The following is a 17,509-nucleotide window of genomic DNA, read 5'->3' on the forward strand; positions in this document are numbered from 1 at the left end:
GGATAAACCAACGAATACGTATATAGAGTACTTTTGACCATAGATATCAAAACTAGATGCCGCATAAGAATCTGCTCGTGCCACTCACTCGACTGGATAGCAAGTCCACAGTCCTATCAACTTGAATGGAGGAAGGCAGATATTTTTTAAATCGCTGCCTAAATTCACAATTAATGATCATATGTCCTATCAATAATTAAACCTGACATAAACTGTACCATAATTTGCGTTTGCTAAGCTTAAATTGCGCTAAAGATCAAATTTTTCGAGATCGTTTTATGCACTGTGCATGCGGATAGACTGGTAAGCGCATCACGAGACCCTGCCTCAGAGAATCTTCAGTCAATACTAATGGCAGTGGAACATCTTTTTGGGGGTCTTGTTCAAATTAATATCTTTGGTTATACGTAGGTCGTCCGCCATATTGGAACGGTGCGAGCCGGTCTTTGTTGCAAAGTCTGCGGCTTTCTAGTGGACTTGGGTTTCTTTATACTTCTGCTCGGGTTTTGTTTTATCCACAGTTTAGGAGTGGGAGGACTTTGTTATATAGCTGTCAATTTTTTAATTATGTTATTTATGAATGTTAAGTTCTGTTATTTGGACTAGGGATGTTAGACTCTTGATTAAGTATTTTGTTTTACAGATCTGGCAACCCTGCCAAGCTGTCTATGTATGATTATGAAAACATATTTGTTGTTGTGTACACATGGCAACGACGAAAGGGTGTCAATGTTTTCGGGAATTAAAATGTACAGCCATGGCGCAGTGTTGTGGCATTCTTACGAACGGTGAGTGACGTCGTAGACCGTTCAAAGATGGCGGATGCGCCTACATGCCGGGAGAGCTTGAATGCGCCATCTAGTTTTGATATCTAGGATTTTAACCCCATAAGCACCTTTACTTACTTTTGTACAAATGATAGAAGAAATTCTGTGTCTGAGAAGTCTTATGCTTGCACCTCACAGGTTGCACCTAATAAAAAACTCTCTTTTTAACATGTTCAAATTCAATGTTGTTAATACAGTCACAATAGACTACTTAATGTGCGTTACACTTTATGTATTTGCTGAAGGAGGATATTATTTTATGTAGTTGGAGTTCAGGACGCTCCGCCCCTTTTTTGTGTGAGTTAGGAGAGGCTGGGGGGAAAGGAGAAAGCCACTGGTGCAAGGGAGGTTCTCTGGTAGCCGGAGTGTGTACTGTGTGGGTTGTGGCCGACAATAGCCCTGAATAAATACCCCTTTGTTCCAGACGTTGTCTGGTTTAATGTCTGAGAATGCTACCATATTTAAAAATAATTTACAATCATTTTTATTTATATTATATTGATCACATTAGAAAGTCGAAATGGAGTTGCGAGAGTCGATTCCTGTCTAGGAGAATAATCCGATTTAATAGACGCCTCACATTACCTGATAATCTGGACCGAACATCAGACCCAATCGAGGCCATGTATAAGATTTTTTCAAAGATTCCCAGGAGGGTCAAATCTGGCCAGGAATCCTGGAATCTGAACCAGGCCGTGTGTTTAAGATTGGCCGTATCCAAATAATGTATCCGATAATCATAGTTGTTTAGTAAACTTGCTTTTTGCTGGAGAGAAGTCAGTAAGAATGTTGTGTAGCACAAACACACAGCAGGTCGCCGTTTGTTATCTTATAACGTTACGTGCGCGTGCACATAGACTGAACACATAATACGCATGTGCATGAAGGGGTTTGTGTGGAGGTGAATTTTTTTTCTTCAAAAATGTGCACTTTGGTACCCGTTTTCAAAAGTTTGCGTTTTCAGTCCTCAAAAACGGTGATGTTGTTTAAATGAACAGCCAAAACACCTACAAGTTTTCCGTTTTCATCTTATAAACAGCCCTCATATGTGGTGTACAGTGTCTCCAAAAGTCTCAAGAGAAAATTCTGGAGTAGAGTGGACGCCAAGCGTAAAGGAGGAAAACTTTATGCGCTACAAATGAAAATGGAAAAAATTTAAAAGGGCACCTCAGTAGTTGCAGAAGTTCTAAATCAACACTCAAACGATACCACAACGCTTCTGATGTAAAAATGAGATACAAAATAATCGCTTGTGTTTAAAAGCATTGATTCAAAGTTAGAGGTGTCTTGATGAAAAACAACCTGGAATGACATATTTTAAGATGTATCAGTGCGATAGTTGTGTCTCAAGATGCACAAAGTAATGTTTTTTTGTGAAGTAAGCTTTTAAAAATGACTTAAAAATGGCTGAAATACACTACAAGAGTTTCTGAAATCTGAACATCACACATATGCAATTGTTTTGAAAGTTTTAGATAACTCATCAAATAAGATGACTGGCACCGACTTTCTGCAACAAATCCAGACTAAAAATCTGGGCAAAAATCTTGTTGTGGATTTAAAGCGTAGTCCTGGTTTAAAATTATCCCTGTCTGGAAAACTGCCCCTGTATCTTTAGCATAGCCTGTTGATGTCTTCTTAATATTCTTGCATACTTTTAAATATAACCGTGTAATTTATAAAACGATTTAATATGCATCATTGACATGTGTTCACTTTATTATTTATACTCACCTAAATATTTTTGAGAGACTTTTACTATTGCACCTTAATAGGTACACCTTAATATTTTTAGTAAAATAAAATAAAGCAAAGAACAAATGGTATCTTTTCACTTATTATACCTATTCTACGTATGTTAGTATGTATTCTTTTTTATTTTTATTCTTGTACAGCTGCTTTGATGCAATGCAAATTGTAAAAAAAATTCCATTCGAAATTTGTGGGGTCCTAAAAAAGAAAAACACAGTTAATCAAATAGATTATGCTTTTAAAACATGGGGCCTCGAGCATGGGGATAGGTCAGTCAAACATGTGCTCACTTGTTTTCTCACCTTTTTAAACCCCCATATCAGGAATCCACTCTCCACTCCAGTTGTACCTCTCTGTCCAGACTGGCAATTCCATGCAAATGTCAGTTTTAGTGTTTTTACTATACTTTTAAGTCAGATGTCAATATTTGGTGGTTAAAATATCCCTTTGGTTTTTTAAAGCTTTTTTAGGTGTTTTTCACAAAGTGAATTGTAACAGAATTAATAAGTAAATATGGTATGTTCTGTAAAGATACATCCATGCTCCATTTTTTGGATATTATATTAAATTATTTACCATGCAAAAACTTTGAATAAAACAAACTTTCTTTCCTGGTGCAAGTGTAATTCCATTCCAAAGATTTATTCAATGGTCTGTGTTTCAAAGTGCTACTTAATTCAACCAGAATGTGGATTATTAATTTCACTGGTTTTACAAGTGAATGATAAACACGGTTTATATCAGATTTAGAAATGGTCAGAACATGCTAGTTATGTCTATCTGAAGGAGTTGTGTGGTGTTTGTAAATTGTATATAGTGGGTAGAGAGGAAATAACCATGAGCCTATCATCTCTCTTTAAAATTACAGCTTTCAGGTGTTTTGTTGAACAAAAGCAAGCTCGGCTTTGTAGAACTTGTGTAGCTAGCTAGTCTTAGCATATAACGTTAGGTGGGAGAAAAAGTTCAGAATCCATTAAGCTAGGCCATCCTCTCCAACCGAGGTACAGGTGTTTGCTGCCACTTAGGACAAGGAGCGATTCTGAAATGGGAAGATCATTTTTAATAATTCCGTATTACATATTATAAACCTGTTTTTTTTAATTGCCCCTCAATATCGTCCACTAGGGGCAGAAGTAGTTTGGGGTACAACCTTTTAGGGACGTATCATCACGTGTCGCATACAATAGCGTTGCAAAAAAATGAGTAAACATGTTTGATGGGAACCAGCAAGTTTTGATATACTTTTTTAAAGGTCGTAAACTAGGCATTTTCTTTTATACAAACTAGTCAAAATGCAAAGAAAAGAATGTTTACGCCTCTAACATACTTTTAAGTACATGCTTGTTAAAATAAACACTCTATGATTTAATGGCTGTCTCAAAGACAACAACAGTACATTATTGTGTAACATCCACAATTCCCACTCATAAAGATATTACATTGTAACATTGTGAAAGCCAGAACATCAGTGATTCATGACTCGGTTAATTCATGATGAAACTTTAGGGGGCGGTTTGTCTGAAGTGTCCTGGAGTGAGTGTTCTAGCTCATTGTCAACATCTTTCCTCCTCCTCCTTCTCTTCAAAGTCACGGTCTGAGAAACTCGAGCAAACTTCACCCCAGCACCTTCAGTCTGGGCGAAATATGGCTGGACGCGTGAGCAGAAGTTTGCTGAATTTGTCCAGGGAACTCATATTCAGGGACAAAAAGTGTCTGCGTAAAAGTGTTATATTTATCTCACGGTGCCACGCGAGATCTCTATCCTGCGCCGTTCAGCCGGACGTCAGCTCGTATCTCGCGGGAAAGACGTACGCAGAAATATACGAGCTGTCAGTTAAAGACCCGGAAACTTTTTGGGGATCTATCGCCAAGGAAAGGCTGACATGGACCAAACATTTCGACCATGTGAAGGACTGCGATCTGTCGAGCGGGAAAATCAACTGGTTCCCGGGGGCCAACTGAACGTTTCTGGTAATGCGTTTTACACTTTACTGGTTTGGATGATCGCATAAACTTTATGTAAACGCTCAGTTCTAGCTGTACGAATAAAAACTGCGAATTCTACATTTTATTTAAAAATATATATATTTTATACATGCATAAAGAGCATCTTTCTCTCAAACAATAATAATACACTAACACGTTTCCTTTTAAATTGATTGACAGTGAACTGTTTGGATGTACACGTGGCAGAAGATCCAAACAGAGTGGCGTTAATATGGGAAAGAGATGAACCTGGATCAGAAGTAAGGATCACCTACAGGTGGGTTTAGAGCTCATGAAAAGAACATCACATGTGGCTCCTATCGTCACTCCTAACCCACAGGGACACTTGGATAGGTAGTATAGATATGGTATGAAAGCATGCCAATTGGCAAACAAGACATTGTGGGTAACTCACAGCAGTTGTAGGAACACATTTTTAGGATTGTAGGCTTTTTACAAATGCTCTTTTTAACACAGTGCTATGAACAGTTAAAAGCAAAATTATTAAACCATGAAAGTATCCGACCATTTTCATGAAAAAGGGGAAAAGTTTCAGCTTTATTTTCACATATTTGTTTTTTTATTGATTGATTTAAGAAGACACAATGCCTCTAAGTGTGAAATCAAAACCATACACGTCTGAAGAGTTTGGGGAGAACCCTCTGTGACGAAAGGGGTGCACATACAAGACAGCCCCCTTTTTCATAGAGAACAAAGGCAGGTTTTGAGGGGTCTTGTGCTGGATTGTGTCTCCTAACTTGCTCAGAATTTTACTGGCTGCGTGTCAGATCCCTGCTGTTCATAGTAGGTTTAATGTTTACAGAATCTGCTGCTCGAAGCCTGCTGACGTGTTCTCAGGTTTACCACAATACAACAGTCAGCAATCATTCAACCTAGTCTGTGTGTTGAACCTGAACAAATGCTCAAGATTGCAGCAGTCAGGCTACAAAATCATGTTCACTTTATAGACGGCAGAGAACTACATGTACCCAACTCTATTTCCTGTTTCTGAGGGTAAACAGGAAGTAAGAACACGTTGATACACATTAGTTATGAAAGTGAAAGTGTTTGATCCCTGAACTCACTACAGTATGGAGGTGATCCAGTAGAAACCCTTTGGGGCCTTGAGTATTTGAGAAGTACACTTTGTGCTCTGGAGTTCTCTTCTGGACACGTGTCTCTTCCGTTCCGTTCCGCTGAATTATGATTTGCATACGCTCATTTTTTTCAGAAGAAGTCCTTTCTTAAAGCACAACACGGATCGCAAGCTAAAAATGCTGTTAATAATTTCATTATACACAGTAAAATGCCATCAAATGTGATGTTAGAGATAGTCACATGAAGTTCTTTGTTTATTTTTCCATACATGTTCATTTTAAAGGGATACTTCACCCAAAAATATGCTGTTCCAAATCTTTATAAACAGTTATTGGACTTCATTGACTACCATGGTAGGAAAAATTACTGTAAAACACAAAAGAAGATATTTCGAATAATGTAAAGGAAAGCAAACAGTTCGGAGGCACTTTTGACTACCGTTGTCATTTTTCCTACTGTGGTAGTCAGTGGGGTCCAGGAACTGTTTGGTTTCAAGCATAAGTCCAAATATCTTTCTCTGTGTTCTACCAAAAAAAGGAATTTATACAGATTTGGAACAACTAGGGAGTGAGTGATTCATGCCAGAATTTTCATTTTGGGGTCAACTATCCCTTTCATCTCACAGCTTGAACCACTTCAATCATCACAGATTTACTCACAGAAACCTATGAAAGATTTCCTGTACCTGTCTTTCGAACTAATAAAATATAACTGCATTTTATTAATAAATCCGACAATTTGATATTTTCTTCATCTCAGGGAGCTTCTAGAAATGACCTGTCGCCTTGCCAACACATTAAAGGGTCATGGAGTCCAGAGAGGTGATAGGGTGGCCATCTACATGCCCGTGTCTCCTATGGCAGTGGCGGCCATGTTGGCCTGTGCCCGTATCGGTGCTGTTCATACTGTGGTGTTTGCAGGGTTCAGCTCAGATGCTCTGGCTGGCAGAATTCAGGATGGTGAGTCTGATATTGTTGTCCTTGTATAGTGTTTGTCTTTGGAGCCGACACGATGTAAATATATATAAAAACACCACAATATGACTATGATAACATTTTTGCAGTATGGAAATTGTTTAATGATTTTTTATTTTCATTCTGTCTTGAGGTCATTTGGAATTGTTTTATCCATTGGGAGTTGAGCATCTTAACTGGTATCTGTATGACAGGTGTTAGAGGAGAGGGGTAGAAATATAGAAGGTGATGTCAGCCAAACATGTATTTATTTCTTCATGTGCACATTAATCCCAGAAACACGATTTTAGAAAGTAAATTCAAAGACCCGTTCTGATTTTATATTGACTTATAACCGTGCTAAAGTCCTCGGCCAATTGTCACCCTATAGTAAAGCTATTCTGCTTGCTTTCCAGGAAATGTTAAGCTCGAACTGGAAAGTAAGGTGTGTTTCCAGCGTGTGACTGTTTTGTACACACCACATGTGACTGTGTGTGTTTGTCTGGGCACAGATAACTTTAAAAGGGCGTTTGTTCTCAGACAGACCTGCGTTTTCTTATCTTATTGAATGAAACAGAAACGTAGCAGATGTTTTAGTCTGATCTTATATGCAGCAATATTAGAGAAAATAGATCCAGTTACAACAGAGACTGAAGATATAGCAAATGCATGAATACATCTTTCAAATTAAACAAGGTTATTGTATAAAGCTTTTGGCAGGACTGTGTTTGTTTCATTGTTCTGTCTTTTCCACACACACAGCCCAGTGCAAATTTGTGATCACGTGCAACCAAGGGGTGAGGGGTGGACGGTTCTTCGATCTCAAGTCCACAGTGGATACAGCAGTGAAGAGCTGTCCGTCTATACAGCATGTGTTTGTGGCCCAGAGGACCAACAATAGTGTGCCAATGGGCAAACAAGACATTCCATTAGATGAGGTATCTCACAGTAGTTGGAGGAACACTTTCAACTATTTTTTTATTATTGTAGGCTTTTTACAAATGCTCTTTTTGACACCGTGCTATGAACAGATAAAAGTACAATTATTAATCCATTAAAGTATCCAACCATTTTCACGAACAAAGGGGAATGTTTCAGCTTTATTTTCACATATTTGTTTTTTTATTGATTGAAGAAGACACAATGCCTCAATGTGTGATGTTGATCTCACAATTTGTACAAAGACAAGACTGTTCTAGTCAAGGATTAGTCACAGGGTATATTTAGCCAATTCCGGGAGATGTTACGAAAGCACTGGGTACCACAGTCGTCCAGGCCTCGGTAAACTCAAAAAGCTACTAGGGCTCCATGGCCTTTTTATGTTTTTTACTGTGGTTGAACTGACGTGAAACGTTAGCTTGTCTTATCTTGTTAGCATGTTTGTGATGAAAAACAGCCTCCTTCTGTATTCACTACGGCAAAACAAGCAGAATATAGACTATATAGAGTGCTGTGTCATAACAGTGTGGAAGAAATCAAAACCATAACAATTACAATTCGAAGGAGCCAGCTAAAGCCTCCACATAGTGTCAGCGTGACGACAAACCTCCCTGCTAGCAGATGTACATCTGCAAGACATTGTTTGCTCATCTGCAAAACGTCTCTGAGAAGTCTGCTCTCAGATGTCATATAGACATGTTTATTATCTGAATATGGCTTTTTGTAAGATGTTTAGCAGATGTTAAACAGTAGATATTTTCCAGATCTCTAGCAGACACTTTACAGACAAACCAGTACAATCTGGGTTGCCTGACTGCATGGGAGAGCGAACGGAAAAGAGACGCGGATTTCAACCGGGAGACATTTGATGTAACATCATACACACATAACACAACAAATATAATGATTTTATAATGATTAAGTGCACTGTAAGTCGCTTTGGATAAAAGCGTCTGCCAAATGACTGAAATTATTTTATACGGGCTACTTTATACATTTGTTGTTCGATGAAGAGCTCATTGTAAAGGCGCTCTGCCCTCATGGTAGAAAAACAATACCGAGAGACAGCGTGGAGTCTAGAGTCAGATGACCGAAGTGAGCGAGACCCAGTATAAGGGAGAAGCAAGTCACTTAGATATTAATGATCCAAACCATGAAGACATTTAAAAGTCAGCAGGAGAATTCTAAATTTGATACGATATGCCACTGGTAGCCAGTGCTGGTCGACTAAAATTGGGGTGATATTGGAAGAACGTTTGGTGTGGTTGAGTATCCGCAGCAGCGTTTTGAATGTACTGCAATTTAGCAATGAAGGTGGAATGTGAACAAATGAAAAGAGCATTACAATATCCAGGGTAGATGAAACAAAGCATTTATAACCATTTCTGCATCTTTTACACTAATGAATGATTCGAAGCTGGGAAATACGTAGATGGTAAAATGCTGATTTAGTTAAACTGAAATATTTGGTTGAAGAAAATTTGAGTTGAGCCATGCTTCTATTTTATCGACGCAGCAAGAAATCCAAGGTCGATTTACAAATGAAAAAATCAGAACAAGAAAACAACATAAGAATGTGACTATGGCATAAAACAGACTTGCATAAACAGACACGGTATAAACAGCAAATTGTTACAGCACGTGAGTGCTGCCAACCAGTATTTAAATCTAAATTCTCTCATCTGTTGTCTGTTTTAGGTCATGGCAAGAGAATCATCAGTATGTGCTCCGGAACCCATGGACAGTGAGGAGATGTTGTTTATGCTCTATACCTCGGGCAGCACGGGTAAACCGAAGGGCATTGTGCACACGCAGGCTGGTTATCTGCTTTACGCATCCCTCACGCATCAGGTGTGTCATTACCACCATGTTTCTGTGCTCGTAATCATGCTGTGCCTTAAACTCTGAACAAAGTTTACAAGTAAAATAATAGCTTGAGTGGTCCCCATGGTATTTATATGGTACTGCAGTCCATATCCATAGTACTTTTTAGTGCTTATTATTGAACAACTCATTCCCCGCCAGCCTTTAAAAAAAAAAGTTGCCAGCCTACGCCAGCGTTTTTTACATTTTCACCCAACTTTAATGGCTCACAGTAAATTTTCTGTAAAGAATATATGGACAAACAATATGTCAAATGAAAGTTTTTTTTTATCACTCCGTAGATGTGGGGAGGTTATTAAACAGTTTAGATAATTAATGTTTTTTGTCAAAGATTCCGCCCAGATTACACTCAGAACAATCATTAAAAAACGCTAAAACATATACATTCTAGGTTCTGGGATTCTGTACTTTTTCCCAAAGGTGTGTAATAGCACCGCCTGCTGTAAAACAGTACAAACATTGATTGCCGTAATAACTCGTCTTTTGCGGGGAAGCGTTTTTTTTTAAATGACGAGATAACTCGTCAATGGCTGTGAAAGAGATAACAGGAAAATAAACAATGAAGCTTTATTATAGTTAAACTTCCTGAAAAATTGTATCCGGTTCATTTGGCCCACATTAAAGCATCTTTTGGTCTACTGTGTTAACATTTATTAGTAAACATATCTTTGCTCTTAAGGTCTTGTGCAATCTCAAGGATTTTCGTATGGATTGTTTTGACGCCCTTGGACAAATATAACGCCTGTAATCGGCTTCTTTTTAGATTCCTTTAATTACAGTATATCTAATATCTGTTTGCAATAACACACAACTACCTAACTCAAGGACATTTTGGTCAGTCGTTTTTCCATTCAGCGTAATACAGAGTCATATTTGTCCAGCGGTGTAACCGAGATGCACACATGTCTGTCGTTCTAGTATGTGTTCAACTACACACCAGGAGATGTGTTCGGCTGTGTCGCCGACATCGGTTGGATTACGGGCCACAGTTACGTAGTGTACGGGCCGCTGTGTAACGGAGCCACATCTGTTCTGTTCGAGAGTACACCTGTGTACCCTGATCCAGGTGAGATATGAAGACACAACACTAATGATTGTATGACGTATTTGGTGTCAGTAATTCTGTTGTTTTTTGGGGTCTGAGAAATAATGTACATTTATATTCCCAAAATTCATGCTATGGACTGTAAACTACACTGTGTAGTCATAAAATAACAGTAGTCTATAATGCAATGATATCTATGAAATCTGTGGTGACTTTCTCTAGATTAGTCTAGAAGGTGTTTCTGCCCACCCACTTCCTCATAGCGAAGGAAACTCTTCTGTGAACTTATCTTGTGACACATTAACCTGCTCAGTGATTCTTATCTGCTTTTATTGTGTTGAATTGGCTCGTGATATATGACCTCTGTTGAATGCATTTATATGGAAATCAGCTCTTATGAGCGGCCGTAAAGCATTCTACTCTATACAAAGTGACCTCTACAGATCGTAAACATTCCTCTGCTGATTTCACTTAACATGGTTTTATGTGCTTGTGGGTGTCAGTAATGGCAGGTTTCATTAGACTTCATTAGGGCCTTTTAACACACACAAAAGCAAACATGAATAACATTAGCTTTGAGTAAATAATATTTGACCTTTCTTTCTTTTAATTTGAAGGGATAGTTCACCTAAAATTAAAATTCTGTCATCATTTACTCACATTCTAGTTCTGTATAATCTGTATAAATGTCTTATTTGGACGAATGCTTTGTAACCAAACAGTTCTTGGACTTCATTGACTACCATTGCAGGAAAAATGGCACACTTTACTTGAAGCATGTATGTATAATGCATTATAAAGAGTTATTAAAGGGTAAAATGCATTATAATTCTTCATAATGTGTGTTTAATGCATTATATGTAGATGTAAAGAATTATAACCAAATTAAAATGTTTAGTGTAACAATGAATTGCTAAGTGTTATAATTTACTAACTGTCATAACAATTATTTATAAGATATTACAATGCATTAAAAGATGCATTACAAAGATTTAAAGCTACTTTTATAATGCATCATACATACATGCTTCAAGGAAAGTGTAGAGATTGAGTGATTCATTCATTTTTGGCTGAACTATCCCTTTAAGTGTGCTTTATTGACATGACAAAGTCAATACTCGTATAAATCATAGCATGCATATAAACAAATAGAAAAAAAGTATATAGAAAGTATGATGTATGCAGTGGAAACTTAAAGAGAATTAATATTATGGAAATATATAAAACATAAATAAAGTAAACAAAGTTTTACGACAACAACATCTCTCTCGCTCATTAAAATTGTGTTATGTAATTTTCTCAGGTCGTTACTGGGAGACTGTTCAGAGGTTACAAATAAACCAGTTTTATGGAGCTCCTACTGCCATTAGATTACTCCTGAAATATGATGAAAGTTGGGTAAAGAAGTATGACAGATCATCACTGAAGACACTTGGATCTGGTGAGGCTCTGCATTCTACTTTGAATCTAACAATACAACATTTTACTTGATTATTAAATGTGTATGATAAGTGTGTGTTATCAATTGACACACATGTTGTGGGACAGCTCATTGGGAATGTGACCATAATTATGGAAAACACATCAACTTCATTGGTCATTTAAGTAATCCGCTCATATGTATATTTAACCCCTGTACTACCACCAGGTCGTGACTGGGAATTTTTGCCCCCCTTACTGTATATTGCTCTGGCCTTCTATTTTGTATAAATAAATAAATAACCATTAGAAATTGTTATAGGGCCAACTAGATACACTCCTGAAAGAGTCTGGTCTTTATGAGACAGTCCATCCACAGTTTAAGTTCAGTCAGCTGAGGATCTCGGAGTGATTTTTAATGAGTTTAGGCATCCAGTGTAGCAAAGCTCTGTGCCAAAACATTAAAGACACTACATTGTGTGTTCATCCCATCTGGGTCGTATTGGCCTCTCATACAGCTGCCAGTACCGTTTGAAGAAGCAGTTTTGCAAGTACAGTTTTGTAGACAAATTTGTCCAAGTATAAGATGTTGTAAATGTTTATTGTGATCACAGTTGGAGAGCCCATTAATCACGAAGCATGGGAATGGTTCTATAATGTTGTCGGAGAAGGACGATGCCCTCTGGTGGACACATGGTGGCAGACAGGTAAAAATAAATCAAGTCGCCATGTGGCAAATGCAATGTGTCTGTTCTTGGTAAACAGGATCTGGAGTCTTAAGAGTAGTTCTGTATATACAGAGACTGGCGGTGTGTGTATCGCTCCACTCCCAGCTGAACCTGGAGCAGAGATCCGACCTTCCATGGCTATGAGACCCTTTTTTGGCATTCAACCGACACTGATGGGAGACAAGGTATTCTTGTTTATTAAATCACTTATTTGTTACAGGTTTAACGCCCTGCTCATTGGCAGTGCTGGATGTGTAAGCTTTGTTGACACTGAACATAAATCAGATTTGGATTTCAAATCAGTCCTGACCTGACTGACTGTCCATGTTGTCATTATATGTAATCTATCTAAATTTGTTGCTATAGTAACAAATATCTGTAGTACGGAGAAAGATAATTCACTGGTTGCACAAGATGGCGTCAGTCAGCTTTTGGGAAACCAGAGTCAGCAGAGTAATTTATGGAAATGGGGAAAAAGAGGATTTTTGCATGGCAAATATGGATGTTTTTAAGACAAAAAAGAATTAATATATAAGCGTTATGACAGATCCTGTGTACATTGCTGAGCACTTCGTTAAGAGACATAAATTAAAATAGTTTTAGTAGCAGAACTTAATCATTGTTCTGTTGCAAACAGGGACAGATAATAACAGGAAATGATGTCAATGGAGCTCTGTGCATTAGCCAACCATGGCCTGGAATGGCCAGAACCATATTTGGAGACCACAAGAGATTCGCAGAGGCATATTTTAAACCATTTCCAGGTGAGTAAAACCCCTGGGGCTCTTGGCATTGAAGGGAAAAGTTGTTAGGCTTTTGTTTGAAATATTGAAGCATTCTTTCTTACTTTTTCTTCAAAGCCAAGGGTATGAAAGGAATTTTTTAAAGTCTGAGCTGAGGGTTAGATAAAATGTGAAAATAACTCGTTCAGATTCCAACTGGGCTATTATTGTTGTATTAAAGGTTAGTTTTACTTCATTCAAAATCAGATTCTTTTCAGTTTTTCACAACAGGTTCGTTTAGGCTATCCATAGTTTGAAATCATAGGTTTACATTGAAGGGATAAGGGGTTAAGAAAGTGTTAATGGATGTCCATCCGTAGGTCATTATTTTACTGGTGACGGGGCTCATCGAACAGAAGATGGTTACTACCAGATCACAGGACGGATGGATGATGTTATTAATATCAGTGGGCATCGGCTGGGCACCGCTGAGATCGAGAACTCGCTGGTAAATCTCAGTGCTCCTATATTATACACTTATTTCAGTATTTTTGACGTGTAACTCCGTTATATTTTAGTCCAGAGATTTTAGCAAATATACATTTTGTGTGTCTCTGGTATTAGGATGAACATCCAGATGTCCCTGAGACTGCAGTGATTGGAATCTCTCATGAAATCAAAGGAGAAGGTGAGAGCCCTGACATGCCAAAGATTTGTTAGTCTCATCTTTTTTTTTCATTCATGAGCCATCTGGAATGCACCTTTTAAGCCATTCACTGTGCTTTGATTTCCCTTTCGGCCATTGTGAAAACAACGTAATAAATTAAACCTTTCCTGTAGCTCAGTGGTTAGAACATGGTGCTAGCAAAGCCAAGGTCATTTACATTCAGTCATTTAGCAGACGCTTTTATCCAAGGCGACTTACAGAGAGTTCAAGGAGCAAAAAGCGATATGTCATACAGGAGCAATAATACAATAGGTGGTAATACAATGTTACTAGTTTCAACACAAGCTAGACAACTACCTGTTGAGAGAAAGAGAGAGGGTTGGTGTTCCCCCCTCATTTGTCTTTCAAGTATTCACTGAAGATATGGGTTTTACAGGGGTCATATGGTGCGAATATGTGTTTTTCTGAGTCTTGAGTGTGTTATAAGTTACCCATGCATGTATTAGGCAAGTAATATTGCAAAGATTAAAGTGTCGGAACAAAATATGCATTCTATCTAGAAGTAAAATGCTCACCCAGACCTGCCTGAAACGCCTCGTGTAACCACACCCCGGCGAATGTACATCACTTCATAACATGACTTGGTTAAGACCAGGCAAATCTAAACGCAAGTAAAGTGGACGTACTTGTAACTCTCATCACCGCCGCAGCCTGTGAGATATGGTCTGACCTTTCTTATGTTGAATAAGGCATATCGGCATGACCGTGTTGTCTTTGCAATGTGATGATTGAAGGACAGGTGTTCATCAAATATGACACTGAGGTTCCTGGCTGTTTTGGAAGGAGTGATTGTGGTATTGCCCAGTTGGATGGTGAGAATGTGTTGCACCATTGGGTGTGCCGGAAACACAAGTAGCTCTGTCTTGGGTCATGGGTTTGATCCCAGGGATTGCACATACTCAGAAACAAATGTATAGTATAATGCAATATAGGTAGCTTGGATAAAAGCTTCTGCCAAAAGCCTAAATGTAAGTGAAAGCAATTTTTCTCTTTATACATAGATTTTATTGAAAGTGACGTATAAGTGACCTATTAGTCAGATATGGTGACCCATACCCGAAATGTGACCTCTGCTTTTAACCCATCCAGAGAGTGGTGAACACACCCGGAGCAGTGGGCAGCTATCACTGCAGCGCGCGGGGAGCAAGTAGGGGTAAGGTGCCTTTTTCAAGGGCACCTCGGTCTTACCCGCTGGCCCTGAAAATTGAACTGCCAACCTTCTGGTCACGACTCCGACTCTCTAACCATTAGACCACGACTGCCCATAAATTACATTACATTGCGTTTGTTGACATACTTGCACTATTTGCGGACAATTGAAATGTATAATTGCGCAACAGGAGGTTCGAACTAGTGACCTCTTGCACCCGAGACTTGCGTATTTATCTGGTGCGCCACTCAGATGGCTGTACAATTTCTATGAATATTAACTATAACGTAGTACAATTTCTGCATTTTCTTTCTTTATTCACCAGTTCCATTTGCATTTGTGGTTCTGAAAGAAACCGCAACTGAGAACCAACAGGCTGTTGTGGACCAGCTGAGACACCTAGTGGCTTCTAAAATTGCCAAATATGCCGTTCCTGAGCACTTTCTGGTAAATCATGTTTCTAACATGTCTCCTGCTTTTGAAGTAGATTATTAATTCTGACAGATTTTTATATAAAGCATTTACAAAAAAGGATTGATACTGATCACACAACGGATTTACAATGTTTGTGTAAAAACTTCTTGTCTATTTATTACTGTCTGTGGATCTGTTACACAGATGGCTTAAATAAGGATTTATTTGTTTTGTCAACTGTGAAAAAACATCTCCACTCTTCTTTAAGGTTGTGAAACGTCTACCTAAAACACGGTCTGGAAAAATAATGAGGAGAATTTTACGCAAGATCGCCATGAATGACACAAGCAACCTTGGAGATGTGTCAACGCTGGACGACCCTTCGGTTGTTCAAGAGATTGTTGAGGCCCACAAGCACTACAGAAGTCACGCAACTAACAAGTGAAAAATGAACTGTTGGGACAATTCGTTCTGGTCATGTGAAATAAACTCAGTATTACATCACCTGGTGGAAATTAAATTCAAGAGATGTTAAGTTCAAGGATCTATGAATACGTAACTGTGATCACAGTGATATTTTTAATAGCATAAAGTGTTCAAACGATAAACCTTACACGTGAAATCCATCTGAAATACAAGTTGGTCCTTTTGTCTGACAATGTTTTAAGATACCAAGTGGGTTTGTTCAGTTTGCACACACATCTTTGGAATCATGAAGCATTTTGCAGAGTGTTGTTTTTGTATCACGAGATAGAGTGACGTGACTGTTGAAATTTACTCTGAAGCATCAGCTTTTGTAAGAGATGATTTTATTACACACTACTGATTTTGGATGTGATCTGGCAAATTCACCTCTCTGTCTGAATCTTGTAAGCCTCTTACGTTTTAAGCCTTTACTTTCTAATGTTTGACAAATGTCATTGACTGTGATACATTTTCAATCAGAACTAAAATTTATGATAAATCACGTTTTATAAAACAAATGTCTAAAAGCATTCCAACTTATGTTCAGTATTTCAGATGTTCCTCATGAAAACAAACCATTTATTTTGAGCATTAAAATGTTTTTTTTTTTAATCGTGCTTTGTGTTCTTACTTAACTAGACCCTAATGCCATGTATTTAGTTGAAAGATTTAGCCTGAAAGTGTACATCCTGGTAAATGGAAATTAATATAAAGTCCAGCAGCTCTATAATGTCCTTGTGGAGAGGTTTCCAGGACAGTGATTAGCTGCCAGGACAAGGTCTTAGTTAAATTGGGACATTTAAGTCGATTTTACTACCGTGCATTACAAAAAACATTACTTGTGAGCATTTTGAGACCACATGATGGCACTGATGTATTTTAAGATGTCAGTGCAAGTGGTTTTCAGTTTAGACACCTCCAACATTTATTTTAGTCAAGGACTAGTCTGAAAGGGATACGTCACCCAATAAGGAAAATTCGGTCTTCATTTACTGACCTTCGAATTGTTCGAAATGTGCATACATTTCTTTGTTCTGATGAACACAGAGAAATCTATTCGTAAGAATGCTTATAACCAAATAGATTTTGACTACCATAGTAGGAAAAAATACTTTATCCTTATTGTTCTGTTGAGCACAAAAGAAGACATTTTGAAGAAAAGGACAGCAAACTGTTCTGGGCCACTTTTGACTACCGTTGTATTTTTCCTACTGTGGTAGTCAATGAGGGCAGAATCTGTCTGGTTATAAGCATTCTTCCAAATATCTTTCTCCATGTTCACCAGAACAAAGAAATGTATACAGATTTGGAACGACTCCAAAGGTGAGAAAATGCGTAATTTTATTTTTGGTGAAATATCCCTTGGGGAATCTACCCAGTAATGATTAAAAATAAATTGT

The 17,509-nt window shown here is 38.1% G+C and overlaps 1 protein-coding gene across 1 annotated transcript; it reads left to right on the top strand.

The window, feature by feature from the left end:
- The first annotated feature begins 4,127 nt into the window (after nucleotides 1-4,127).
- On the top strand, nucleotides 4,128-16,715 carry acss1 (acyl-CoA synthetase short chain family member 1). Its single transcript, XM_056767118.1, is given in 15 exon segments — nucleotides 4,128-4,524; nucleotides 4,527-4,550; nucleotides 4,746-4,842; nucleotides 6,423-6,622; nucleotides 7,379-7,554; nucleotides 9,254-9,406; nucleotides 10,358-10,505; nucleotides 11,788-11,925; nucleotides 12,518-12,610; nucleotides 12,704-12,816; nucleotides 13,269-13,395; nucleotides 13,734-13,861; nucleotides 13,978-14,041; nucleotides 15,556-15,677; nucleotides 15,913-16,715. Coding segments are annotated over 15 exon segments (2,061 nt in total). The 5' UTR covers nucleotides 4,128-4,223; the 3' UTR covers nucleotides 16,090-16,715.
- The last annotated feature ends 794 nt before the right edge of the window (nucleotides 16,716-17,509 follow it).

The sequence above is a fragment of the Triplophysa dalaica genome, chromosome 15 (assembly GCF_015846415.1).
Source record: "Triplophysa dalaica isolate WHDGS20190420 chromosome 15, ASM1584641v1, whole genome shotgun sequence".
Classification (NCBI taxonomy): domain Eukaryota; kingdom Metazoa; phylum Chordata; class Actinopteri; order Cypriniformes; family Nemacheilidae; genus Triplophysa; species Triplophysa dalaica.